General features: G+C 40.2%; 1 protein-coding gene across 1 annotated transcript in view; it reads right to left on the reverse strand.

Moving 5' to 3' along the window:
- Positions 1-27,869, reverse strand: part of LOC147659413 (1-aminocyclopropane-1-carboxylate synthase-like protein 1) — a gene marked incomplete at its 3' end in the record, with an annotated part of 274,136 nt that overhangs the window by 60,096 nt on the left and 186,171 nt on the right. The window contains exon 6 of the mRNA XM_086951761.1: positions 11,731-11,828. Coding sequence (XP_086807887.1) covers positions 11,731-11,828 — 98 coding nt within the window. The remainder of the gene's footprint in view (positions 1-11,730; positions 11,829-27,869) is intronic.

The raw sequence follows: 27,869 nt of genomic DNA on the forward strand, positions 1-27,869 counted from the left end.
ATCTTCAAACCTTGAAACCAAATGACATGAATGAAAGGGTTGAATTTTCATTTTATTTATAAATCATTACATACAGTTTCGTACATGAGAGACACTGTTTTTTTTCCTTATATTAATTTGTTCTTAATATATTTTAATATTATTTGCTCTTACATTTTCTTCATGTTATTATTGTTCCTAAATCACACAAATGTTACTCGGGTTAGGTTCCTCTTCTATATATACTCTGGCTATCTGTTTTTTTTTAGGGATTTTGGTTGCTGGAACTTTATTTGTTCCGTTTCGCACACACTCCCCACACACAGAGTGTACACATTTAATTTACTGTTAGCTGCACTTGCTCACTTAACCACTACCCCTCTCGTCACATAGCACACGCCCCAATCCTGGGTTGGTGAAGGGACGCTCCACGAAAGAACGGCGTTTGAGTTGTAACCGCATTGAATCACAGCAGTCTTTGTAATCGGTAAGCGTTAATCACGTAGTTCTGTTACTTCACAGAATTTGTCTATCTTCGGTTTTAAGGTTGGGGCGAACACTTTTGGTTGCCTCGTTCTTGTACTTGTAAACCATCACATTGGATCATGTTGTTTTGATCCCTCACCCCCACACTTTTAATAATTACGTTTCACTTCTTAGCACGCATTTATCGCACGCGCCCATACTCTGTACACCGCAAAATAGTCCTAAACATCACTGGCCTCACCCTCGCACTTATATGTTCGAAAGTACACTGAATGTTTTTTTATATAATGTTCAGCCAATGCTTAGCCTCTCCTGTAATTTTAAGTACTCTTTTATTTCTGACTATCAGCACATTAACATTTCACTTACCTGATAACGCACATTAGGTGTTGGATAAATGTTTAGTGACATATTCATTTATAGTGATGTACACTATTTGTTTCTCACCAGATATTCCCCAGATGAAAGCAGTAGCCAAAATGCATTGGGAATGAAAGATTACATTTAATATGGAAACCCAGAAGTGATAAATACATATATTTGCTTACCTACCTGGATGCAGTAAATGATAATAATAATAATATTAGGGGCATTTGTAGAGCGCTGAGTTACGCACACCGGCGTGTCCCCGCGCTATGGTGAAGGGGCGGGAGCAGGGAATTAACTGAGGGGTGGGCAGTCTACCTGACATATAGATATGTTTTTAAATTAGCACGGAACCTAGTTTCTGCCGGTTCTAGTCGTAACTCCACCGGAAGTTTGTTCCTATGATTTGCAGCTAAAAACCTGAACGATCTACCTCCCATGCGGGCTTTCTTCACCTTGGGGATTATTAACAGTCCCCCACCCGCAGATCTTAGTAGCAGGTTCATAGGGCTTAATCAGGCTCTGCATGGTCCGAGGTGCCCTGCCATTCAAAATACGATGGCAGGTGCAGAGGGCCTTGTATTCTACTCTGCTCCTCATAGGGAGCCAGTGTAGCCTCTGCAAGGCCTCCCTCGAGGGCGCCCTTTTGGGCAGCCTGAGGATCAGGCGTGCTGCTGCGTTCTGCAGCACCTGGAGGCGACCAAGACTTTTCCCAGATGCCCCCAAGTACAGCAGGTTCGCATAATCCAACCTTGCGGTCACCAGAGCATGTACCAAGGTTTAACTGACCTCTGTGGGCAGCAGTTCCAGAATTTTCCTCAGCCTTTTTAAAACTCCAAAGCACATACCCACCACACGGTTGATTTGGGGCCCAAAAGTGAGACCCTCATCAAACCACATCCCTAGGTTTTTTGCCTCCTGACAGGGGGTGGGGGTCGGCCCCAAACAGGATGGCCACCAAGCCGACGACCAAGCAGACTGGTCTCTCGCCACCACAAGCACCTCTGTCTTGCCGCCGTTGAGTTTCAGACAGTTCATAGCCATCCAGTCGGCAAGATCTTTCATACACGACCGGAAACTATCTGCAGCAAGACAGGGCGCGTGCGACAGGGAGATGACCAGCTGCGTATCATCGGCTTAGGATACTATCTGGAGGCCATGGTTCTCTACAATGGAGGCAACAGGCGCTACATACAGGTTAAAAAGGGTCGGGCTCAGGGACGAGCCCTGAGGCACACCCTGGCCCAAAGAAACCCTTTTAGAGTAGCAATCTCCTTGCCTCACTTGGAAGTCCCTGCCAGTTAAGAAGGCCTGAATCCACCTCAGCGCAGTATCAGCGATGCCACCTCTGCTCAGACACTGTAGCAAGGTGGAATGTACTACAGTGTCGAACGCTGCGCTGAGGTCCAACAGGATCAAGGCCATCGTTTGCCCCTCATCTACACCCTGTCTCAGATGCTCTGTTGCCATCAGGAGGGCAGACTCCGTCGAATGGCGAGGTCTAAAGCCAAACTGCATGGTATGGAGTAGCCCTGCCTCCTCCACATGTTCCATGATTTGAGCATTTACCACCTTCTCAGCCACTTTAGACATAAAAGGCAAGAGAGAGATGGGCCTCAGATTTTCTAACACCTCAAAACTCATATGAGGTTTCTTCCGAAGGGGGAGCACCACTGCCTGTTTTCCTTCCCCTAGGTAGCATGCCAGTCTTTAAAGAGACATCCAGGACATGCCTTATATAGGATTCCAGGACCTCCAGGCTGTCCCCCAAACGTTTAGGGGACACCGGATCAAGAGGGGAGCCAGATTTTACTGAGAGACATATCCTGATTAGCTCTTCAGGAAGGGGGGTGATGAAATTTGTAAGAAGCCCCAAGCTCTGCGTGCCCCCAGATGTTACCACAGGCTCAACCCCTGTAGAGGGAGGATTCGGGAAGGTCGAGTAGATCTTTGCAACCTTCGTAGAGAAGTAGTCGGCGATACGATCACATGATTCCACCGAACAGTTCTCCGGGTCTGCAGATGATTCTATAGTAGTCAGGGACTTATAAATGCAGAAGAGCTCCTTAGACGAGTTCTTTGCCCCTAGGATTTTCCCTGCATAAAATGCCGCCTTCGATTTCTTAATCAGCCTGTGATGTATCCGCCTCTTTACTAAAAACAGTTCCCTGGCCTGGCTGTCATACGCTACCCTCCATAATCTTTCCGCCCGTTTACATTCTGCCTTGGTCAGCCGCAGCTCCCCATTAAACCATGGGGCTGTTCTCTTCATGCGGTAAGTGAATAAAATCACTTACGGTTGATAAAAAAGAAAAAAGAAGATTGATTGTATCATTTCAAGTCTTGCTGTAGTACACAGCGCCTACATCTGTGCCCAAGGAGACACCAATACATCCGTGTTGGTGCAACTTTTAGTTATTCATTCTCTCTTGTGCGGGGAGTTATTCTTTGGAGCACAAGCACTTTCAGAATATGGTTTAGTGTTTAGGCTGTGCACGGTCAAAACCATTGGTCTTATAAGAAGAAAAAAGACATTTGAATTAAAATGCACTTCTGCATAATAGCACTTTATGAACTAGCTTGTGTATATTGAATAATGGAATTATATAAAGCACTGAGAAAAAATTCCATGGACAGAGTAGCTAGTTTTTCAAATTGATGCCATACTAGAGGTACACAGACAAAATATCGAGTTTTAAATTTCGATATACAATTATATCGAAGTTTAAATATCGATGGGACAAAATATCGAAGGTAAGTAATATCGACAGTCTTAATATCGATATTAGTATGATATCAGTAATATCAAAGTTTTAAATATCGATGTCAATAATATCGAAATAAATAATTTCGATGTTACTAATATCAATTTTTAAATAAATTTAGTGTATATTATATTGTATTTATTATGTTTTATTATTTATTTTTAATGTAATTTAATTAAATATTGTCTTTTACTACTGTAGCGGGTTGTGGGTTTATAGGGGAATAGGGTGGGAAGTAATTTAATTATGTTAAATTAATTATTAATTAGTAGGAATTAGTAATTAATTAATTGAGAATTAATTTTTAATTAATTTTAATTGATTGATTAATTGATAGATATGTTCTGTAGTGGGTTATGGGTTTATAGGGGAATAGGGTGGGAAGTAATTTAATAATAATTAATTAATTAATATATGTTTGTAGATATTTTAATTAATAATTAATTGGTAATTAATTTATATTAATTAGTTAATTAATTAATATAATTTTGTACATATTTTTAATTACTAATTAGTTGGTAATTAATTAATAATAATTAGTTAATTATATTAATTAGAGTAATTTTTTTATATATAATTTTTTGTTATTCTTAATTAATTAATTGGGAAAAATAATATTAATAATTAAATTAAATTAATTACAGCTAATGTGCTAATATATTTACTTTATTGTTATTGTTAATTAATAATTAATTGGTAATTAAATAATATTAATTAATTTTGGGTAAAGGGGTATTTTTAGGGTTCAGGGTCAGTTTTCAGTTCTTGGGTAAAGGGGTATTTTTAGGGTTCAGGGTCAGTTTTCAGTTTTTGGGTAAAGGGGTATTTTTAGGGTTCAGGGTCAGTTTTCAGTTTTTGGGTAAAGGGGTATTTTTAGGGTTCAGGGTCAGTTTTCAGTTCATGGGTAAAGGGGTATTTTTAGGGTTCAGGGTCAGTTCTCAGTTTTTGGGTAAAGGGGTATTTTTAGGGTTCAGGGTCAGTTTTCAGTTTTTGGGTAAAGGGGTATTTTTAGGGTTCAGGGTCAGTTTTCAGTTTTTGGGTAAAGGGGTATTTTTAGGGTTCAAGGTCAGTTTTGGGTTTTTGGGGTACAGGGATATTTTTAGGGTTCAGGGTCAGTTTTGGGTTTTTGGGGTACAGGGATATTTTTAGGGTTCAGGGTCAGTTTTGGGTTTTTGGGGTACAGGCGTACAGGGTAAAAATATTTTTTTTACATTAAATCAATTAAATGAAATTAAAAAAAAAAAATTACATTAAATTATTAAGTGTTTTATTTATTTTAAATGTATATGTATTAGTTTTAATTTTGTTTTAATATTTTTATTTATTATTTGTAAAATTATATGTATTTTAAAATTATTTTTACATTATTATTAATACATTTAAAAAACGATATTTTTAATTTCGATATTTTTGTACTACGATATTATTTTTTCGATATTTTTGTACTTACCTTTATGAAGATATGACTCCGATATTTTTGATGTCGATATTTTTGTGCCGATATTTTTGTATTTCGATATTCTGTCTGTCGATATTATGTCAGACATTCCATACTAGAATAGTATTAATGTAATTGTTATACTTATTTTTAAAATGGTAGTACAAGTTTGTTTTAAAAGAGTCATCAGAAACATAAGTTATGATCAATTGTTATGAAATGTAATTCGGCTTTCCTGTTTTCAGTTAATATTTTTGGTAAATTCTGGTGGGGTTTTTTCAGTGCTTTCGAGTGATTTCAATACCTTAAAAAACAGTGGTTATCAGTGCTTACACATTATCGCGCCATTAAAAACTACAGAAAGAGTGTTTTTCCGGTACTAATGGAACGTTTCCCTTTTATTATTGCTTGCTTTCTGCACCGATAGTGCATGGTATATAGACAGTGTAGGTATAGTGTATAGTGTGTATGAGGTCCAAATAGATTTTTGCAAATTAAAGTTATTGTAGTATACCATACAATACTTCTGCAGTGAGTCTTTGTTCATGTGTGCTCTTTCTTTTCTTTCCCTGTAAACTTCTGTGAAAAGGCCCTCTCAACATTGGCACTTGAGATGGGCAATGCCAAAACACCCAGTACACAATTTGTTAACTCCGGCCACTGACATAGCTTTCCATGCCAATACTGGTTTACTTGAAGATTGCCATTCTCAGGGCAAGTTCTGCAGCATTTGCGCTGCTCTGGGCACTTATGCCCTCAGAGTTATTGAAGCGGTCAAAAATGAAGCAGCACTGTTGAAACTACTGAGGAAATTCCCCTTTACGGAAGGGATCTAGAACAGAGTATCACAGTGAGGTTTCATTGACTTCGAATACCATTTGGGGTGAAGGTACATTTCTATACATCATTGCAAGCCGTTTCTCATATATCGTAAAATAAAAGTTCCTGAATTGCTCTTCATCATTGCTTTCTTACCAAGGGGCACAATCTCTAACACTGAACATGTTGCAGTGCCAAAGTCACTAGAGGTGCTGCCCAGCCTACTCACAAGGAGATATTTCACATTTACACCAATTATGCTGAACACTTGGCAGACAAGGGTAGTTTCAGACTGTAGTTTTTTTTTATTATGTCCACTACAGCAGTTATGTTTTCCTGTGAAAATCATCTAAGAATGCAGGTAAACACCCAAAAAATAGAATAAAAAATATTGAGAGGACATAATATCGAATGAAAAATATCGAGAGGACAGAATATAAATGTAAATGTAAATTGATACTTGTATAGCGCACTACTCACCCGCAAGGGTCTCAAGGCGCTTGTACGAATACCGCTGTGGAACCCGTCCTGGCTTTCGCTGCGAGGCATCCACTCGTGGGCAATCCCAGGGTGGAGGCCAGGCATCCTTAGCGTTTTGGGGGCCGTTGTGGAGATTAAGCAAGCTATTGCCCAGAGTGGGACCCTATGATTAGAATAGGCACTGAGGCGAGAATTTTCAGGTCCGTGGAATTTTTGAGCCCAAGACCCACTGAGGCGGGGAATTGAACCCTGGTCCCGGTCTAGACCTCTGCATCAGGATCTGCCGCTCTAACCATATAGAATGGACATAATATAGTTGGAAATAATATTGACATATAGGTAATATAAATGTCATTATATCGAATGTCATTTAATAGTATGTTATAATAAAAAAAATCATAATATTGAATGTTATTATTATAACCTTGTGTGGAGTTCCTTTTGTGGTGTGCCTAGGATGTTGTTGCTGTTGTGTGCTGGCACAAATGCTTTACACATTGCCTCCGAGTTTAGCCTTACTGCTCGTGCCATGCTACAGGTGGGTGAGCAGGGGTTATTTTGGCGTGTGACTCCCTTGCCCTGGCTAGAATGGTGGTTTCTGCCTAGCTTTGGCGTCAGCCTTAGCCAACCACTGTTAAAAGTATATATAATTTTTTTAATGTATGTTACCATTTTTTTTAAAGATAATTAATTATATTTTAATTCATTTTTGCATATATTAGTTCCGTAGCAGGTTGTGGGTTTATAGGGGAATAGAGTGGGAAGTTATTTAATTTAAATAAAAAGAGATTATTAATGTATATGTTAATAATTTATTGTTTAATAATTAATATTGGTAATTAATGTTTGCTTATATTAGTTCCGTAGCCGGTTGTGGGTTTATAGGGGAATAGGGTGGAAAGTAATTTATTTAAAATAAAAAATATTAATAATTTGGTAATTAATAATCTTGTGGTTATTAATTAATATTGCTAACTACGTTATTTAAGGTATTATTAAATATTAACAAAGTTATTATTAACAGTTTTTAATTAATAGATAAATATGTAAATTGTGTAAATTGTCACGAATTAGTAATTAATTAAATATTAATTACGAATAATTAATGTGTTAATATATTAATTATGTTAATATTTTTTTTTAGGAGTGTGTTGAGTGTTTGTAGGAAAGTATGGTGTTTATTATTATATTTGAAAATAATTTGTTATCAATATTTATATAATATTTAATCGAAGTTATTTATACTGTTAATTGTGTTAATTAATTTATATATCATTGTTTTTATATTTTTGTTTATTGTGATTAGCTAATTAATTAAATGTTAATTAAATATGTTATTTTATTAATAATTTAGATTATTGGAGGTGACGTTTATTGTGGAAAATCGTGGGAAGTAAATTAAATTTAAATATATATATTTTTTTATTAATTTGAATTACATTGTAGGACTGGGTCTACTAAATTGTTCCTCTACACTATCCAACACTTTCCCTACTGTTGCACTCACCTGAGTGGGAATAGTCATTTTTACCCCTACGTTATCTAACTCTTTCCATACTGTTGCACTCACTGGAATGGGAATAGTAATTTTTACCCCTACGCTATCCAACTCTTTCCCTACTGTTGCACTCTCAGGAGTGGGAATAGTAATGGTTTACCCCTAAGCTATCCAACATTTTCCCTACTGTTGCACTCCTTGGAGTGGGAATAGTAATTTTTACCCTTACGCTATCCAACGCTTTCCCTACTGTTGCACTCACTGGAGAGGGAATAGTAATTTTTACCCTCCCGCTATCCAACACATTCCCTACTGTTGCACTAATTGGAGTGGGAATAGTCATTTTTACCCTCCCGCTATCCGACACTTTCCCTACTGTTGCACTCACTGGAGTGGGAATAGTAATTTTTACCCCTATGCTATCCAACGCTTTCGCTACTGTTGCACTCACTGGAGTGGGAATAGTAATTTATACCCTCCCACCATCCTACTCTCTCCTTACTGCTGCACTCACTGGAATGGGAATAGTAATTTTAACCCTCCCGCTATGCAACACTTTCCCTACTGTTGCACTCATTGGAGTGGGAACAGTAATTTTTACCCCTATGCTATCTAACGCTTTCCCTACTGTTGCACTCACTGGAGTGGGAATAGTAATTTATAACCTCCCACCATCCAACACTCTCCTTACTATTGCACTCACTGGAGTGGGAATGATCCTTTTTACCCATCCGTTATCCAACACTTTCCCCACTGTTACACTCACTGGAGTGGGAATAGTAATTTTTACCCCTACGCTATCCAACACTTTCCTTACTGTTGCACTCACTGGAGTGGGAATAGTCATTTTTACCTACCCGCTATCCAACACTCTCCCTACTGTTGTACTCACTGGAGTGAGAATAGTAATGTTTACCCCTATGCAATCCAACGCTTTCTATACTGTTGCACTCACTGGAGTGGGAATAGTAATTTATACCCTCCCACTATCCAACGCTTTCCTTACTGTTGCACTCACTGGAGTGGGAATAGTTATTTTTACTCACCTGCTATCCAACACTTTTCCTACTGTTACACTCATTGGAGTGGAAATAGTAATTTTTACCCCTACGCTATCCAACACTTTCCTTACTGTTGTACTCACTGGAGTGGGAAGAGTAATTTGTACCCTCCCACTATCCAACACTTTCCCTACTGTTCAACTCACTGGAGTGGGAATAGTATTTTGTACCCGCCCGCTATCCAACATATAGTAAAATAATAGTAATAGGGGCATTTATATAGTGCTGGGTTTTTACGCCCACCGGCGTGTCCCCGCGCTTCGACCGCTGCGAAACCCTTCCTGGCTTCCCTGAGAGATGGTCCCTTAATGGGTATCTCCAGGGTGAGACCAGGCATCCCCGGCGGTCTGATGGGGCCGTTAGTGAAAATGAGGCAAGCTAGTGCCCAGAGTTGCCGAGTGTGATCGCTGATCAGCGTGGGCACCGAGGCGAGAGAATTATCGAGTCCGCTGACCCTGGTCCAGAAACCTGCCGCGTCGGGAATCGAACCCTGGTCCCGGGCCGTCCTCTGCTCTCGGGTCTACCGCCTCTAACCAGTGAGCCAAACTACTTCACGTATACACATATACTCTACTTTTGCACTTGTTGGAGTGTGAATACTATTTTATTCTCTTGGCTATGTAATGTTTTTAATTTTGTTATATTTAATGTAGTGTAAATTAATAATTAACATAAAAAGAATTACTTTAATTATTTAAATGAATATATGTTATTTATTTTTATATTTATATAATAGGTTTATTTATATATAAGTAAATATATTTTTAATAACATTTTAAATATTTTATAGTTAAGATTAATAATTATTTTATCATATTATTAGGTAAATATAAATGCTGAAAAAAATATGTGTTTTTACATTATATTTATTATATTTACATTTTAAGCTTTTTTCCATTATTTTAACTATGTGTTATTTAATTTTGTTTATTATTTAATTACTTTTATATTATTTTTAATATATTTAAAAAATTCGATATTTTAGTCAATTATATTTTAACTGTTAATATTACGCACTCAATATTTGAGTACTTACCTGTTTGGAGATAGGAATTCTATATTCTGTCCCTCGATATTTTTGAATCGATATTCTGGGCAGTCGATATTCTGACTCTCGATGTTTAGTCACTGAACCAAGAATGCAGTAGAGTGTACATTTTTTCACATCACTATCAATATGTGACCAAAGATCCTCACATTTCTTGCCTTTGGCATCATCACTCAGCAAAACTCCTGTAAACGGTTACCACATGGATAATATAGCATTCATAGCCCCTTGGACTGAGAACCATCAGCTAAGTGACATAGTTGGAATGACTCTTTGTTTGATGCCACACAAAGCACAAAATAATAAATATTTGCGTTTTAGTTCCTGTGCATAATAAAACAGTGCTCAGAATGGACTAAAAAGTCAATAGCATTCCTTATTAACTCTGAAGATTGTAAAGATGCTTTCAGTATACCATCTAACAAGTGGCAAGGATCTCTCACAGGGAGGCCGTTCAGCTCAGGTATCAATTTTGACTGGTCATCACACAACTTTTGCATATAAGTATTTGAATCACTGCAAATACAAACAATATCACTCCAATCTTTGTTGAACTTGGAAAGAAGTTTTTTTGCAGAGCATTCCAAGTGACACTGCATTTTATGTTTTCCAAAAGTCTAGTGTCATATTTTAACCACTATCTCGGATGCTTAGTGATAGCGCTCTTTTCACATATACTTCTCACTATACCTTGTATTGAATGTTTAAAGCCTGAGGTGTTGGCAATTTGCCTACTATCAACACTGACTCACTAGAAACTGGAGGCTGATGTATTAAGGGTTTTTACCAATTCTCTGTGGGTAATGTGATGACACATATTAGGAACGATTCTTAGGAAACCATCCAATTTACCTATTAGTGAAAGAATCAAATAAGTTTTTGATATTTTCTGATTCTCTACAGTTTATACAATAAATAAGCAAGACCTAAAACATGCTTCTAAACTCTGCATCTTTAGACCAAAGGCCACAGACCTGAAAAAATAAATGGAAGCAGAAACTATATTTTAGTGGCATCCCTAAACAACAAAACTCTAGCAGAATAATGTTAGCCCAGACTTTCTTACTGCTAGCTTGTTTAACAAAGTTACATTGTATTGGCCCTTCCAGGAAGAAAGAAAATGACTCTTTCAGTCCCATTTTCCTTTCTTTAACTGGCATTTAGTTTGTGGTTGTGCAGGTATTTTTTCAGTGTTTATATGTTTTCACTGGTGAGGGCTATTTCTCTTTCAGTGGGGTTTAATCAGTTATTATAGGTTTAAACCTAAAACCGGACAGCCTAAATGTAATGAATGAATGAAGGTGCAAAGGTTTTTATTGACCAAAAACATAAATAAAATATGATAAGATATGTTGTGAGTCTTGGCATTCTGAGCGGTCTGGACTCTTTGTAGAACTTGTATGGAGATTTCTATTTAAAGAATGTTACCTTAGTCTAGCTTGCTGGTCAGTGTGACAGTCCATTTGGTGTTTTGTGGCAGCTAGAAGCATCTTTTCCACTGAAGAAAATAGATGTAGTGAGTGAATGGTGAGTCAAGCATTAAGTGCCTTTCATTTTGGGTTGATACCTACTGAAATCTTCACAGCCTTTGTAATGCCAATACAATGAGGACTTTCTAAACATGGACTTTTCAAAGAGCCACTTCAATAAACTAATGGATGGAAAAATGTCTGGCATTTGCAGCCGGAATTTAAACCTGCTGTAGGTGATTTTGTAGTCTCTTGGCCTGTGCTTAATAGAAGATCAAAAGACTCTTGTTCTGACTGCAATAGATGGGGCACAGGTCATACCTTGCTATCTAAATGAACATAAACCATCTTGACGTTACTATAGAGAAAGATACTTTGCTTGATCCCGCCATAGAAGGGAGTGGCAATCAGCACAGCATCTAAAACACAACACAAGGAAGAAGGATCATTGTAAAGAATAAGAAATATGCACACTTATGGCAGATCAATGTATACACATTTCTTTTTATACAGATAATGTTTGAATATGTCCAGAGAAGACTCTATTATTGTTGTGTTTTTTATATCTTTTTAACATTTTATTAACATTTTAATACAATAAAAGGGTATAGACAAGAAGTAAAGAGAGTACAGTGGTATTTTGCATTTTATATGAGAAGCCAATAAAAACCATTTGTAGAGTTCATAAACAGCAATGTGAAGGCATTGCAGATCAAATAAGCAAAATATATTGGATAGTTCTATGTACTTTTACACTCAATAACACTGAACTTTTTCAAACCATCCAAGTCCTATCCATTTCATATGAAATGATCCACACTTTAGCCAATCACAGACCAGCAACTTCTGCCTCATGGCAAGGGGAGGTGTACACGTCACATGTTAGTCTATGAAAGATTCCAATGCTAGAAAATGGAGTTATGGGTAGGTACTTTTTCCTTCGCCAGGCATTGGATCTTTCACAGATTTACAAGGTTGAATAAAGATATTATGAAAAGACGCTTCTCAGCACTGTCTATTCCACAGCAGTATCTCTGGTTGCTTCCACATCAATGGAGTAGTTATAGACTAGTGTATGTGCCATTTTCCATGTTGCTGCTTTACAAATGTCTTTTAGATACATTCAAACAAAGAGGGCACTTGTCGTTGCCTCAGCCCTCAAGGAATGTGCTTTGACTTTTCTTATCTTCAGTTTGTTCATAGGTTTATGAGCCATCGTGATGCAAGTAGCAATCTATCTTGCTAAAGTGTGCTTAGTTATTGGATTGCTCTTGTTTACCACGCCTAAAGGTACAAATAGCTGATTCGATTTTTTTAATTTCTTTGCATTGTTCAAATCAAATTAAATACACCTCATTATATAAATTGAATGCAACAACCTTTCTGCTGTGCTTGGATTCAGAAAAATGATAGTAAAATAATACTCTGTCTACTATGAAATGCCGTAAGAACTCTGAATAAATTCTGGGTTGGTTGTCAGTTCCTTTATCCTTTGAAAAATTGAGCTGTTTACAAGACCAACTCTTCTTTCTGATGTAATAGACAGAAGAAATGCAGTATTTCATGAAATATGCTCAATTGATGCTATATGAATAGATTCGAATAGCAGCCACATTACAGCTGCTAATACTGTTTTTAGTTCCCATTCTGTAGCCAGCTTACGAGCAGGCACAAACATTCTCAATAATTCTTTCATAAACTCCTTGATTACTCTATTGCAGCTAGATCAACTCTAATAGACGTGAAAGAAATCCCAGATTTTATCAAAATAAAAAGATATGGTAAAAAAAATGTATTGGATAGTTCTGATCAGCGAAAGTTATCATTTGTAGCAGTTGTGGAATGCTTCCATATTTAGGTGTTGATGCTATGGGCCAGATACATCAAGCATCCATTTTGCGATTCCTTATTAGCGAAAATTGAGGAATCGCTAATAAAGAATAGCAAAATGGAATGCATCAAGCAATCACAAAAAAATAGCGATTCCTTAATTGCGACTCGCAAATTGCGAGTCGCAATTAATGAATACCTCCCCATTCATTCCTATGGGCCTAGAGGCCCATAGGAATGAATGGGAAGACATTCTCAATTTGCGAATCGCAATTAGCGATTCGCAAATTGAGATTGCGAGTTCAAGGATGCAGGGGTGTCCAAAGGACACCCTGTTACACCCCTGAATGTGATCTGTGCACATATGTTGCGCACACACATGCCCTTAGGGCATGTGTGTGCACAACATGAAACTTTGAAAAATGCACAAAAGTGCATTTTTCAAAGTTTTTGCAAATTACCATGAAGTTGTAATTCATGGTAATTTGCGTGCCCTATTAGCGAATTCGCTATTTTTGATACTTTCATGCATTGCATTTAAGGAATCTCAATTAGAGATTCCTTAAATACAAACAATCGCATTTTAGCGAATTCTCTATTTGCGATTTTTGCATTTGGGATGATGCATCCCAAATGCAAAAATTGCACTCGCAAAGGGCCAGATTCTGAGAATCTGGCCCTTTTGCGAGCGCATTTCGCTTGATGCATCTGGCCCTATACTTCTTTTGTGAGGGGAAAGGAGAGTGGAAAGAAAAGTGTCGGAAAGAGAAATAGTTAAAAAATGAAGAAGTGAGGAGGGTTGGAGGGGGTAGGGGTGGGATATCCCAGAGCCTAATTGTGGGAGGAGCGTTTCTGGATTAAATTCTGCTCAGAAACAGGTGTTGTAGTTTTTGTGTAAGTGTCTTAGGATAACCAAAGCAGTCTAGATTTATTCTTGTTGAAATTTTCATTTTGAATATTGTCCGAGTATCTGAGGAAGCATACCCAGGCCCAACAAGTGTGGTAAGAAATAGATTTGAAGTCTTTTCCAATCACAAAGGATCGTTTTGACTCTTAACGTGAGTAGTAACACAAATAGTAGGAGTTATGCCTAGGTAAGTGATCATATCACATCTTTAATGTATAAAATGTTATGCGATGACCAGGTATGCCAGTGGAGGATTTTACTGTCAATTTTCATTTTGTGCCATAGGGAGGGGTAGGAAGAGTGTTTATGTTTTACAGTGAATTTGCTGTCCCAGTGTTTTACTGCCAGTATTGTTTCCCTGATTAAACTTGAGTTTTGTATGGGCTTAAAGTGATTCATTGTGATAGCAGCTAGGGGTGTGAATGACGAGAGCAGACTTATCTGGATGTCTGTCGAGATAGGTGGGGGAGCAGAGGGTTTGGGTGAATCCAATATATAGCTTGTTTAAGTAATCAGTAGTAACTTACCCGCACATGCATCAAGGTAGGCTTTTGTCATTACTTAATTGTGATTATTAAGGAATTAGGCATGTGTGAGTGTACCCAGAAAGTTTTGAAAAATGCACAAAGTTTTTGTAAATTACCGCCAAGTTACATTTGACAATAATTTGCGTCCATTAATAGCGAAACCGCAATTTTAAATATCATCATGCATAGCATTTTAGGAATCGCCATTTGCGATTCCTTAAATGCAATCGCAATTTAAGTAATTGAAAATTTTCAATATCCTATATTGTGATTGTGATTTTTGCATTTGGGATGATGCATCCCAAAAGCAAAAATACTGGCCGCAAAGGGGCTGATTCTGCAAATCTGCCCATTTGCGACCGGTTTTTAGTTTGATGCATGTGGGAGTAAGTACTAGACCTCCTAATCTTAAGTAAACTTAGCTCAATGTCATTTCCTCACCTATTTTGGACATGTTAGTTCCCCCCCGAATATGACATGATCAGATTGGATAGACCTGTTAATGTTGGGGGCAGCATAGCATGTATCTTTCGTTCAATTCTCAACCTGACACATACGCAAACTGCTCTGATGTCCACCTGTGAACACCTTGACATTGAAATGTGGAATAATGACAACATAGATTGTACATTCCACAGGTTCTTTCACCCCCAGGTGATAATCTTCTTTTCCTTGAAAAAAAATGGAGACCATATACTGTAACTCTGATCAGCACCCTGACCATTTCTTCCTTGTGGATTTAAACTAATAAAGGGAACAATGCTAATGATCCACTACTGTGCGCCTTCAAATCTTTTCTCTCTGGCCGAAACGTCACCCTGTCCTGAAACTGACCTACCCACAACAAGGGCTTCACACTCTTATTTCTCATCTTGGAAAGGGTGGTGAATAGACAATGACAACCTCGTTAGGCCAAACAATGGTCACAAAATCTGAGGAAAATCAAAGTAAATGATCTAACCTACATTAGTGATAACCTACTTCCTCTGCTTCCTAACTAGACAAATCTGTATGACCTACTGAACATAACATCCACTCCATGACAGATATATATGACTCAATTGTTCCAAAGAAACTCAAAAGGACTCCCAGCAAACTTTCTAAACCCTGGTTCAACTGCTCCCTTACTGAGGAATGACGCAAATCAAGGCTGGCAGAGAGATCATGGAGAAACTCTCCTTCCATAACAAACTACAAGCAGTTGAGGATGTCATGATGTGCGTATAACAAACATATCCGTAGTGCGAAAAGCCGATCACTTTAGGTCACAACTCAACCACGCCAAAAACAGACCATAAAAATGTTTTCTAAATGTTCAAACAACAAGTTAACCACTCCACTAACCAACACTCTGCACTCAAGGACTCAATCACTAGCAGTGAGGAGTTCTCTGCATACTTCATTGAGAAGACAAGAAACTTTGAATTGGAACTGCAACTCACCTCACCAAATACGCATTGCCAGACCCAGCTCACTAACTATCCAAGCCTACCTTGGCGAGTGCCCCTCTTTCTGGCTCTATGGGTTATACTACATTAAATATTGTGTTGTGGAATACCTTTATACTACCAGATGATGCAGAGCCACTCAAAAATCAAACTACATTAATACCTTCAAATCATTTCAAAGATCCTTTGTCCTTCCAAGTTCTTCAAATTCCTTAGGTCTTCTATTCTCCCACTCAAATTGTCCATGAATATCTTGTGTAGGACATGATTCCTGATAGCCTCAAGAAAGGTCAAGTCACCCCCATCCCAAAGAAGCCAAATGCAGACTTAACTGATCCTAACAACTTCTGGCCAATTTCAAATATCATGAATGTAGCCATACTACTTGAGAAATGCATGCACACATCGAACAGTTTAAAATTCTTGACCAACACCAGTCAGGCTTCAGATTGGGACATAGCACCAAAACTGCTCTAACACACATTGTTGTTGATGCCCTGAGACTACTTGACCAGAATTAACGGTGCCTACTTATACTTCTTGATCTTTCCTTGGTGTTTGACATGGTCAAATATGGCAACATGATTGACCTTCGTGAAAAAAGGAGGGCGATATTGAGTCCAGTTTTTATTTGGTTTGCCTCCTTCTTACATAATAGAATGAAAAGAATCAAAGTCAACCTTTCCCTTTCAAACAGTATGCCGGTCTCAATTGGAGTGCCTCAAGGATCAGCACTCTCTCCCATACTTTGCCACTTGTTCATCGAACCTCTCACCGAAGTTCTGAACTGCTCCAACATACACTATCATATGTATGCCAATGATACTCAATGTACATGAAAATGTCTACACCGGATGATATCAAAACTCTTAACTGTGCACTTGTGAAAACTCAGCATTGGTTAACTCACAATCACCTTAGGCTAAATACACTCAAGACGGTGGGAACTCCGATATAGCGCTGCTGATAGCGTTTGCTCTATTGTTTTAATTACGCCATTTTAAAGGGTATTCTGTTTGACTACACTGCTTGGTGCTAGGGAGTGCTGTGTCACTCACCTCGCTGACCACACCCCAGGCCATCACGGCAAGTGCCGATTGTACGGAGGGTAAAGACAGGGCTTTCCACACACCCTCACTTCCAGTAACTCCCGCTTCCGGCAGGTGAGCGTGCTAGTTGTTTGGGACACCCAGCCTACATAAAACTATGACAGTGCAAACGCGCAGCGGACTCGCCGCTGGCGCGCAGAAGGCGCGCAAAAGGCGAGTCCGCCTGCGCCCATCCGCGACCGAAACGCAATCAGCCCTAGTCAAGCTGTCCGTTTGGACCTCGCAACCCAGGCAAGCTTGTTCTGGTCTGCTGAACAACTAAAAGCCCTGAGGCCTAAACAATGTGAGAATCCATCCCACCTCGAACTTGATGTTGACTCCCTGGAGAGCTGTAAATTCTGCTCCTTCATGTTCAATACTACAAGTGATAAAGGATTGGTAATGGACCCAGAACGCATCTATAAAGCTTGCCTAGTCAATTGTAGATCTTTTCTCAAACATACGGAAGACATTTGGCTTACCCTGATGAATGAACATTGGGATATAATGTTCCTAACTGAGACTTGGCTATGGGAAAATAGCAACCCTAACATATCCTTAGCAATTCCACTCTTAATAGAGAAAATAATAGACTGGGAGGAGGACTTGCGATAATATTGAGGGAGTACTGGACTATTACTCACAAAAAAATAGAACAAGTGGGGTAGATTAAAGCCTTTCTGTACTGTATTAAATTCTCACCTACCTCATCATTTACTGGAATACTAGTGTATAGACCACCTGACTCATCGGCTGTGTACCTTTCCAATTTATATGACACCATTGCAGACCTATCTCTGAAATACACCAATCTTACGGTACTTGGAGACTTTAATGTCATTATGGACAATGAAAAGTGCGCCCTTGCCTCTAAATTGAATGATACTTTCCAATGGCCAAATCTAATGCAAAAAGTACCATCACCCACACATAAGGCGGGACACATATTAGACCTTATCTTTACTAATGACCGACTTTTAGATGTCTGATTATCTCTCCAGCTAACTTGGTCAGACCATCGACTTATACCTTTCAACTTGACCCGCACCTTCAGGTTTAAACAGGGGGTCGTCACTTATGACACTAGAAGGAACTGGAAGAAACTGGATTTAAAATTACTAGAAGAAGAACTATTAAACACCTCCCCAGAGCTAACAGGTGACTTTAGCCGGGATAATAGCCGGGATAATTCTATCTTTCTCTGCTGGGTGTCATCAGCACTCGATAATATTATTCCAAAAAAATCAAAAAAAGTAAAGCGCACTAGGAAAGAACCCTCTGCTCCCTGGTTCTCCACAGAACTTTGGACATGTAAAAGTGCCTGTAAAAAACTTGAGTGTACATGGAGAAAACACTACGATACTGCAGCAAAAAATACATATAAAATGTTGCTGAAGAAATTTAAGAAACTTAAACAACACGCTATTAGGGATTATATTACGGAGCAGATTAAAATCTCAAAAAACCAGACTAAAGAGATCTTTAACCTATTGCAAGGATTTGTTAAACCACAGGCTTTAAAGAGCTCGGACACCTCTTCACCTGCTCTCTGTGAAGATCTAGCCATTTATTTTCATAAGAAAATCTAGACAAGTTATAGTTCCTTCTCGCAGGCAGAGAAGATAGACAACTCCCTCTGTGTTTCCCAACCAGTGAGTATTTGGTTAGAATTTGGCATGTTCAGCTTGGATACTTCATTCGCTGATCTAAATAGTATAAGTTTAGGCTCACGTATGAATCCCTTTCCGGACAGATTTTTTAAACCACTGGCCACGGTCCTCAATTCTGTCCTTAATGCTATTTGAAATTTCTCTCTAGTTTAGGACCCTTCCCTGCACCCTGGAAGACAGCATATGTGAGACCAATCCTAAAAAAAGAAGATGCTGATCCCACCGTCCTCAAAAATTATAGGCGATCTCTCTTCTCCACATATCGTAAAATATCCTGGAGAAAGAGGTCCAGAGACAGTTAACAGCTCACCTCGAGTCCAATGCCCTTCTTCACGATTCACAGTCAGGCTTTAGGGCCGGCTATAGCACTGAGACAGCTCTGCTGGAGATGGCAGAGACTGTGCGTGCAACAGTTGATCAGGGAAATTACGCAATGCTGGTGCTATTGGACCCCTCTGCGGCCTTTGATACGGTCTCCCACCAGATATTGATCAAAAGGTTGGAAAGGATGGGTGTACTGGGCACTGTGCTTGCTTGGTTCAAATCATTTCTTGGAGACAGGCACCAGTTAATCACCCTCCATCCCCATATTTATTCGGCAAAAGCTCTTACATGTGATGTGCCCCAAGGGTCGGCATTAAGTCCTACACCCTTTAATGCCTATCTTGCCCCACTTGCCTATCTGGTTGAGGAATGGGATGTTAAGGCTGTCTCCTATGCTGACGACACCCAGTTGGTGTTCTCCTTCAAGGAGCACACAGAGGCAGCTTTCTCCAACTTCAGACAGTGTCTGCTCAATATTGCTTCTTGGATGACGGACAAGTGCCTGAAGTTAAACATTGATAAAACTGAGGTGTTATTTTTTAATCAGGCACTACCGCTAAGAGCAGAGCTATGGTGGCCGATGGAGCTGAATCCCCCATTAGAACCTGCTCAGGTTGCAAAAAACCTGGGCTTTAAATGTGATTCTGCTCTCTCAGGCAAAGCACAGGTTAATCATGTCTCCTCTCAATGTTTTTGGAAATTAAAAACGCTTAGTAGGTTTCTTCATTTTCTCCCTATGGATAGCAGGAAGACAGTGGTACATGCCTTGATTACCTCACAATTAGACTATTCCAACAGTCTTTTTCTGGGCCTCCCTGCATATCTAATTAGGAATCTACAGATAATTAAAAATTCAGCTGCAAGATTGATTAGGAACATCCCACTCCGTCATCACATCTCCCCTCACCTGCGGAGCCTTCACTGGCTCCCAGTAAAGAGAAGAATAGAGTTCAAAACATTAACCATAGCACGCAGGGCTTTGACAGAGAGAGATCCCAAGTATCTCAAAGCTAGAGTTCAGAAATACACCCAGACCAGATCCCTTAGATCCAACCATCAGAAACTTTTATTAGTTTCTCGCTATGAAAAAGCCCGTATCGGCGGTTGTTCGTTTACTGTAAAAACAGCTGCACTCTGGAACACCATGCCAATACACATCAGGAAAGCCAAAAAAGAGAGACTGTTTAGGAAAACTTTGAAAACCTGGCTGTTTAGCCTTCCATGAATTTCCTAGCCTTCTCCATCCTGCTGCTGCTAGCGCAGGTACTCCCCCGTTGGGGGTAGCAATGCGCTCTATAAGTGGTAATAATAATAATAATTTCTTCTGATTGCCCCCCACAATAAATCTCTCTCCATTCATGATTGGCTCAAACAACCAACAGCTCACAACTGCACTCCACATGTTGTTGACTCCACTTGATCATTAGGCATAACTCTGGATAAAGACCTGAAGATGTAAGACCACATCATTGCAACAACTCTAGGAGCGACTCACCAACTCAACACATTAAGGAAAATCAAACTGCACTTGCTTCCTGATGACAAGCAAAAAGCAGTCCAATCACTAGTTATCTCCAGTGTGAGTTACGGAATTGTGACTCTGGCAGGTCTACCCAAAGCTAGACTGGCCCCTGCCAGACTCATCACTGAATCAAGAAAACGTGACCCCATCACACTAGACCTAATTCAACTCAAGTGGCTCTCTCTCGAAGCAAGGATTTGGTTCAAGATAGCTTGCATGATTCACAAAGCACTTTATTATAACACTCCAGTTATCTGACAAATAATCTTGTACTATCTGGTTTGTATCAGGCCCTAAGAAGCACTAACACTCTACTGTTGAAACCAGAAACATTCAAAAAGAAGAGAACTTATAACGGCTCCTTCTCTGGTCTTGCTCCTAGAATATGGAACACGCTTCCTCCCGAAATCAGAGGGAACCCTTCTTCCGCCTCATTCAAAAAAGAAGTCAAAGGATTCCTTCTGAAAAGTTACCTGCAACAATATACCTGAAGCCACCCAAACTAACATATAATTCTTGTTTGCAACACTGGCCTAACATTCAACTATGCAATTTTTTCTGCTTACTATCTATTATGCTGCAGGCTGTTCTTTTCTTGCATTTTGTTTTCTTAGCTATGTATACGTTTAGTATTTATACCTTTACCTGCTTATCTTGTCTGATTCTATGTACAGTGATCTAATACCCTGATGGGTCATGTTTGGGCTATATAAAACGTTTCAAATAAATTATGCTATTTTAAGTTTGCTGCAGTTATAAAGACAATCTCCACCTTTCTCCTTTCGCCTTTGGTTGAGATTCCAGGCAAAAACCGTTACAGTGCCAAAACAAATGGAGTGATAGACCTGATGAGCAGTTTGAAAAAGGTGGTAGAAAGTTGTTGGGGAAGCATGCATATATGAAATCTGCCTTTGGTGCTTTTGATGCAATCTAGTCTGGCCCACCATGTTGTCTTTCGATGGCCATACCTCAATAAGGTCCTGTATGTTTTTTAGGGAGATTGTTTTCAATGTGTCTGTGAGTCGGGCAGCGATTTACAGAGTTGAAAGCTTAAGTATTTAAGGTGATCCTTTTGCCATTGGAGGTTGCAATTACTGAGAATTGTAGGGGTGCAGAGCAGGTTTAGGGGTGAAGACCTCTATTTATTGTGTAGCCCGAATCTTAGGCATAGGCATTAATCAGGTTTAGGATTTCAGGTATGGCTGTGTCTGCATCTTCAGAGAAGATAAGGACATTGCCTGCATATGGTGCCACCTAATTGGTTTTAGAGTCAAATATGGTGTCTTTTATGGTGGTTTGTGTCATAGTGAGGTTAGGAGGGGCTCAATGGCTAGGAGAAAGAGTAAAGGAGAGAGGTGGATATCCTAGCCTGGAGCCTTGGGATAGCTTGAACCTCTCAGAGAGGGAACCGTTACTCTGACTTTGGGCGATTGGTTGTCATATATACCATTCATTCAAAGCAAAGTCCTACATTGAATTTATTGATTACTGGTCTTAGGAAAGGGCAAGATACTTTGTCAACAACCTTTTTGTCGTCCATGGCCATAGCCATCCCTGGAAAGTGAAGGAGGGGGCTTTTTCTAGGACATGTGCTAAGAGTCTGATATTATCAGTTGTAAGTCTTTCCTTTATGAAAGCGGTTTGGGAGGGACTTATAGTGAGGGGAGTAATTTTTCCGATCTTGTAGCTAGTATTTCTGCATAGATTTTATTATCTACATTTAGGGGTCGATTACAATTCGGGAAACTAATCCGTACGACGATTCGTATTTGTAGCCGTTTCCATACGAATCATACGAATCCGTACTAATCGCGTAGTACGTTCCGTTGCGAGAAAATATGTCAGAATCATTGCGAACCATACGAAAATGAAGGGTAAATCCGTACGACATCGATCCGCACAGTGAACCGTGCGATTCGTAAAAATGCCGAACGACCCGTCAAGTACCATCCGGAGCGGCGAATGAGTACGCGATTCGTACGGTAAACGTCACGTATGAGCAATTCGTACGAAGGGCAACAGTAACACATATGCACTGTACCCCTAAAATCAAGGGGTGTACGCATGGGGTGTACCCACCATACACCTACGAACTTGGGGTGTACGAACCGTACCCCTACGGTCCTTACACCTACGATCATGGGGTGTACGCACGGGGACATGCGCACCATACCCCTGAAATCCATGGGTGTACGCACCATACCCTGATGCACCGTACCCCTGCAATGATGGAATGTACGCACCGTACCTGTGGGGTCCGTTTCATACGCATTTCGAGGCGAAATCTGCTTTTACGGACGCTTTAAGTTCCCGTAGAAAAAGAGTCATATGGAGTGTTGTTGATACGATTCGTACTTACTGGGTCGGAAAATGCAGTACTGCGCGTTCCGAATGCGATTCGTACGGATTAGTGAGTTGTACGGTCTTCGGTACGATTCGTACGGAGAACTGCTTTGGGTACACATCGTACTACATCAGACGTACGGGTACGGTTCTGCATACGGTTCATATGGGAAAAAAGCTACGTCCAGCTATTTGGAGAGCATTTTACCGAATCGGAATCGCCCCCCTAGTAGGCTATAACTTTTGTTATTTAGTGGGTCTTAGTTTTCTTTGTGGATAACTATTATTATAGCCTCGGAGAAGTTTAGTCCTGTTTTGCCATTAGAGGAATAAAAATCGGAGGAATTTTAGGTGCAGCATGATTTGTGACTAGACAATTTTTTAGAAGCTACCTATGACGCTGTCAGGCCCTGGTGCTTTATTATAAGTAATTTGATCACTTTATCTGATTCTTGTATTTCAAAACGGTTTGTGTAGGGTGTTCTAGTCTTCCTCTTTGAGTGAGGGGAGATGGTTGTTTGGGAGGTATTGTTCGCAATCTGAGATACCTGGTTGCAAATCTGGATTATATTATTCTTAGTAGAATTGTGCAAAGCAGCTGGCTATGTTGTAATTTACTGTCTCTGTTTTCCCTAATTTGCTCTTGATTGCAATAATCAAGGAGTTCTGGCTTTTGACCTTGAGGCAGGGTGTTAGTAATATCCAGGCTTTGTTGAATTCACTGTTTTTTTTTTGCTTTGTTGGTGTTCAGCTATAGGTGAGAACACTCGCCTATTCGTTTATTGTACTGTTATTTTAGGATTTTTAGTTTGTTGATCTTTTGGGTGCAGTGTTTGGAGACCAGAATGTTCTCAAGCTGTTTTACTTTAGATACCATTTCTTCAAGTTTTTTGTTGGCTGTCTTGTTTTTGTTGTTCATAATATTGTTCATTCTGCCTCTGATTGTTGCTTTTATTGCTTCCCAGAGTGTTTCTAGAGAGGTGTCCGGGGAGGCTATATCATTAAAGTAGGTAACGATTGTAATACATATTTCTTCTTTTCCGAGTGGGTCACTTAGTAGCATCTCACTGAGACGCCATAGTCTATTTGGGTTTTTAACGTTGGATATTGGAATGTCTAATGAAATACAGGCATGGTCCAATTTGGTGATTGGAGCAGGAAGTTGTACGTTTCTGGTTAGTCAGGATGTAATCGTTCCTTCAGTGAGAGCTTTGCGGGTGTGAGTAGAAAGTGGGGTTGAATAGCCTCCATATGTCAGTTAGCTTGTGTGCTGAGCATAAAGTTTTCATTTGTTTGTGGGATTCACCTGGTTTAAGTTGGCAGGGGGATAGTCTGTCTAGCAATAGGTCAAAAGGAAGATTAAAATCTCTTCATATTCGTATATTAGAGCCATTAGGAATCTCACTTAGTCTTGATTTAGTTTGACCAGAATGAGAAGCAGTCGGAAGAGGTTATTTAAATATTTACGATAAAAAATTCCTTATTGTGTTTGGATATTTCTGAGATGACCCGTCTGCCTTCTGTATGATGTGTATTCTGCTGGACTTTAATGTCTGCCGCTCTGGCAAAGACGGTGGCATCTCCAGTTTTCTTGTCAGAGTCATGCGAGAATGCAAATTTCAAGTACCACTGATTTAAGAGTTTACAGGCTATATCCATATCTATTCTTGCCTCTTGGGGAAAGAAAATATTACCTTTAAACATATGGCAGTATTCAAACATCTTCCTCCTGTTGACAGGGTGGTTTAGCCCCTTCGTGTTTAACGAGAGGATCTTGAGAGTGTTGTTAGGCATGATATATATACAGTGGGGGCCTAGTTAGAGTTTGAGAGGATCTGAAACGCAAGAGGTGTAGTTAGGTTGTGGTATGTCATGTGGGGTGTAGGGTAGAATGGACTTGGACGCATAGTATTGATGTATACCCGGGTAGAAAAAAGGAGGGGAAGGGGGCAGGGGGGATAGAAAAACAGGAATCAGGAAAACAAGAAAAAAGAGAAGATAATCAATAGAAAACTAAGGGGCATATCAGCAAGGGCTTTATTTTTTAACTTTAAAGTTAAACTGTAGTCAAACTTAAGTTAGGATTTTGTCTTAAGACCAGAACTTTAGACAAACGTAAGACAACACTCTAACTTTACTACTCCTAAATGCCTTTTGTGAATACCGAAAGTAGTAAAATTAGGATTTTGTCTCGGATTACTTTTGTGAATCGGGTCCAAGGAGATGATGGACTGAGTGCTGAAATATTTCGAACACTCATCCCTAGTCACAGATCTGGGTTGAATCCATAATCGTTCTTTAGCTCACTTCGCCACCCCAGTTCAGACACAGCTATGTGCAAATCAGACTTGACCCTGTGCCTCATGGGAACAGTCCAGCCCAAACTGCCAAGCAATGTCTTCCTTGGACCAGAAACAAGCATCCTAGGACCGGTTTCAGGGTAACATTCCTAATCAGCTAGGCTAGCTTGAATCGAGTGGCAAAATGAGCAAGGGACCCATGTCCTGGCATACCCTGCCAACTTAGAGCGAACAAAGCAAACACAAAGAGATGACGGATGGAGTGCTGAAACATTTCAAACACTCACCCCCAGTCACAGATCTCGGTTGAATCCATTGTTGTTCTTTAGCTCACTTTGCCACCCCAGTTTAGACACAGCTATATGCAAATCAGACCTGACCCTGTGCCTCATGGGAACAATCCAGCCCAAACTGCCAAGCTCACTGTTCTCACTTTGCCACTGGATTCAAGCTGGCCTGGCTGATGAGGGCTGTTAGTTGACACCAGTCTCAGGATGCTTGTTTTTGGTCCGGGGAAGACATTGCTTGGCAGTTTGGGCTGGGCTTGCAGCCCGAACTTGGTAGTTTGGGCTGGACTGTTCATGTGGAATAGGGTCAAGATGATTTGCATATGGCTGGGTCCATCATATAGGGTGGTGTTGTATTCATAATAAGAGCCTCAATTTTCCCAGCCTTCGGATGGGCCAGCTATTATGACAGAGGCTAAATGGAGAACGCACTAGTACGCACAGATCTTTGAGTGGAATGGGTGCGCCTGGGAGTGGAATGGGTGCCCTAGGAGTGCAAGGTCGTGAATCACCAATCAAAGCCCTCCCATCAGCCTCACACCAACGGTGCATTCTTCAGAGGCAGCAGAGATGTTGATTCGCTGCAGGAGGCGAGGCTGGGATGAAAGTTAACTCTACATAGCACATGCCTCTGAGAGAGTCTTATGCTAGGCTAGTCTTACACTGGGCTTCATCGCAGGGCCTCTTGTTGCAGCCTCAAGTCAGTGCTAAGTCATGATTGATGGGCGCGCCTGGGTGCATACTGCATCTCTATCTCATCAATCTCTATCATTGTCTATTGCTCAGGAGGAGGGCTGCACATAAGGGTTGCAATATGGGGGAAATATGCGATGGGGTGAGAGATTTACCACCTTGGTTGGTGAGCGTATTTTCCCTTCATTCAAAGGGCTCTCAGGCCTTCAGGAGATTGGATCGCGGAGGGTAAGAGGATCTATCTGGCACCGCAAACGCCATTTTCTTACCTCACCTGACATGATGAGAGTTCGGGTGATCGGATATTAGTCAGCGTAAAACAGAGGGCTAAGGAGCTTCGAGGGCTGTTTAGCCCTTAGGGGGTCATCTGGCTCCCTTATCTATACCGTTGGTGGTGGATGGTGATGGATTGATGGACATAAATGTAATCTTGTATAAATGTAACTCTAACCACTAGTATCTGTAGTAGACATTTGTAATTACTACCCTTTTTATTGTGAATTTAGAGTGTTTCTGTTTGTATCTTTTATGTAACTCATGTACTTTGAAGTCCTTATGTAATGTAACTGGTCCTATTCTAAAGGATTATAAAACACTGTTAGAGAGGGGGTAGGGGAGTGGTGTGGCTCACTGGTTAGAGGCGGCAGACCCGGGAGCAGAGGACGGGCCGGGACCAGTCTTCAATTCCCGACACGGCAGGGTCGTGGACCAGGGTCAGCGGACTCGATAATTCTCACCTCGGTGCCTACTCTAACCAGGGATCACACTCGGTAACTCTGGGCATTAGCTTGCCTCATCTCCACAACGGCCCCCCACATATGCCGGGGATGCCTGGTTTCACCTTGTTGATACCCAGTAGGGACCATCTCACAGGGATAGCCAGGACGGGTACCCCAGCGGTCTACTGCGCAGAGATACTCCTTCGGGAGTCGATTCTAGCGTGTTTGAAACCCACAATTAATTAAGAAAAAAAGGTAGGTCCAGTACCGTTGCTCCCAAGGACTAGCATGTATTCACTGGCTGGTAACTGTTTCTAAACAAAAGCTATAACCTATTAAGGTTACATGGAAATAGAAGAAAACAGTGGTTGTCTCTATATAAGGTACAAACCGGATGAAGTGTCATACTTCATCATCGGGCGTCGCTCCTCGTGGGGGTGGCGCTGCTGCCCTCCACGGGCCCCGCGCGAGGGCTCTTTGTCGGAAAACTTTTTAGGAGACGCTGCAGTTGTGCATGCGGTTGTGTGGGCCGAAAAGGGATGAGTGTAGGTGTATTAAAATTACCCCCGGTACCCTGAAGTCAATTTTATTCGTAGGTCCGTGTGGTAAACGTAAAATAATGTGTTTAGGGGAGAAGGAGCACCTCTAGTAACAAATATAGTAGAGGCAGAGTGTTACTCTGCTGCTCTCAGTGCCCGTTTGTGTTTATGAATGTGTAATTTGGTCAACATGTTGTGCGCTAGGAAAAAGGTCCGTAATGGATCCTAGTGCACTTCGTCAGGACCGTGCAATGTGGGTTCGT

Source organism: Lissotriton vulgaris, unplaced genomic scaffold (genome assembly GCF_964263255.1).
Source record: "Lissotriton vulgaris unplaced genomic scaffold, aLisVul1.2 SCAFFOLD_461, whole genome shotgun sequence".
Taxonomy (NCBI): domain Eukaryota; kingdom Metazoa; phylum Chordata; class Amphibia; order Caudata; family Salamandridae; genus Lissotriton; species Lissotriton vulgaris.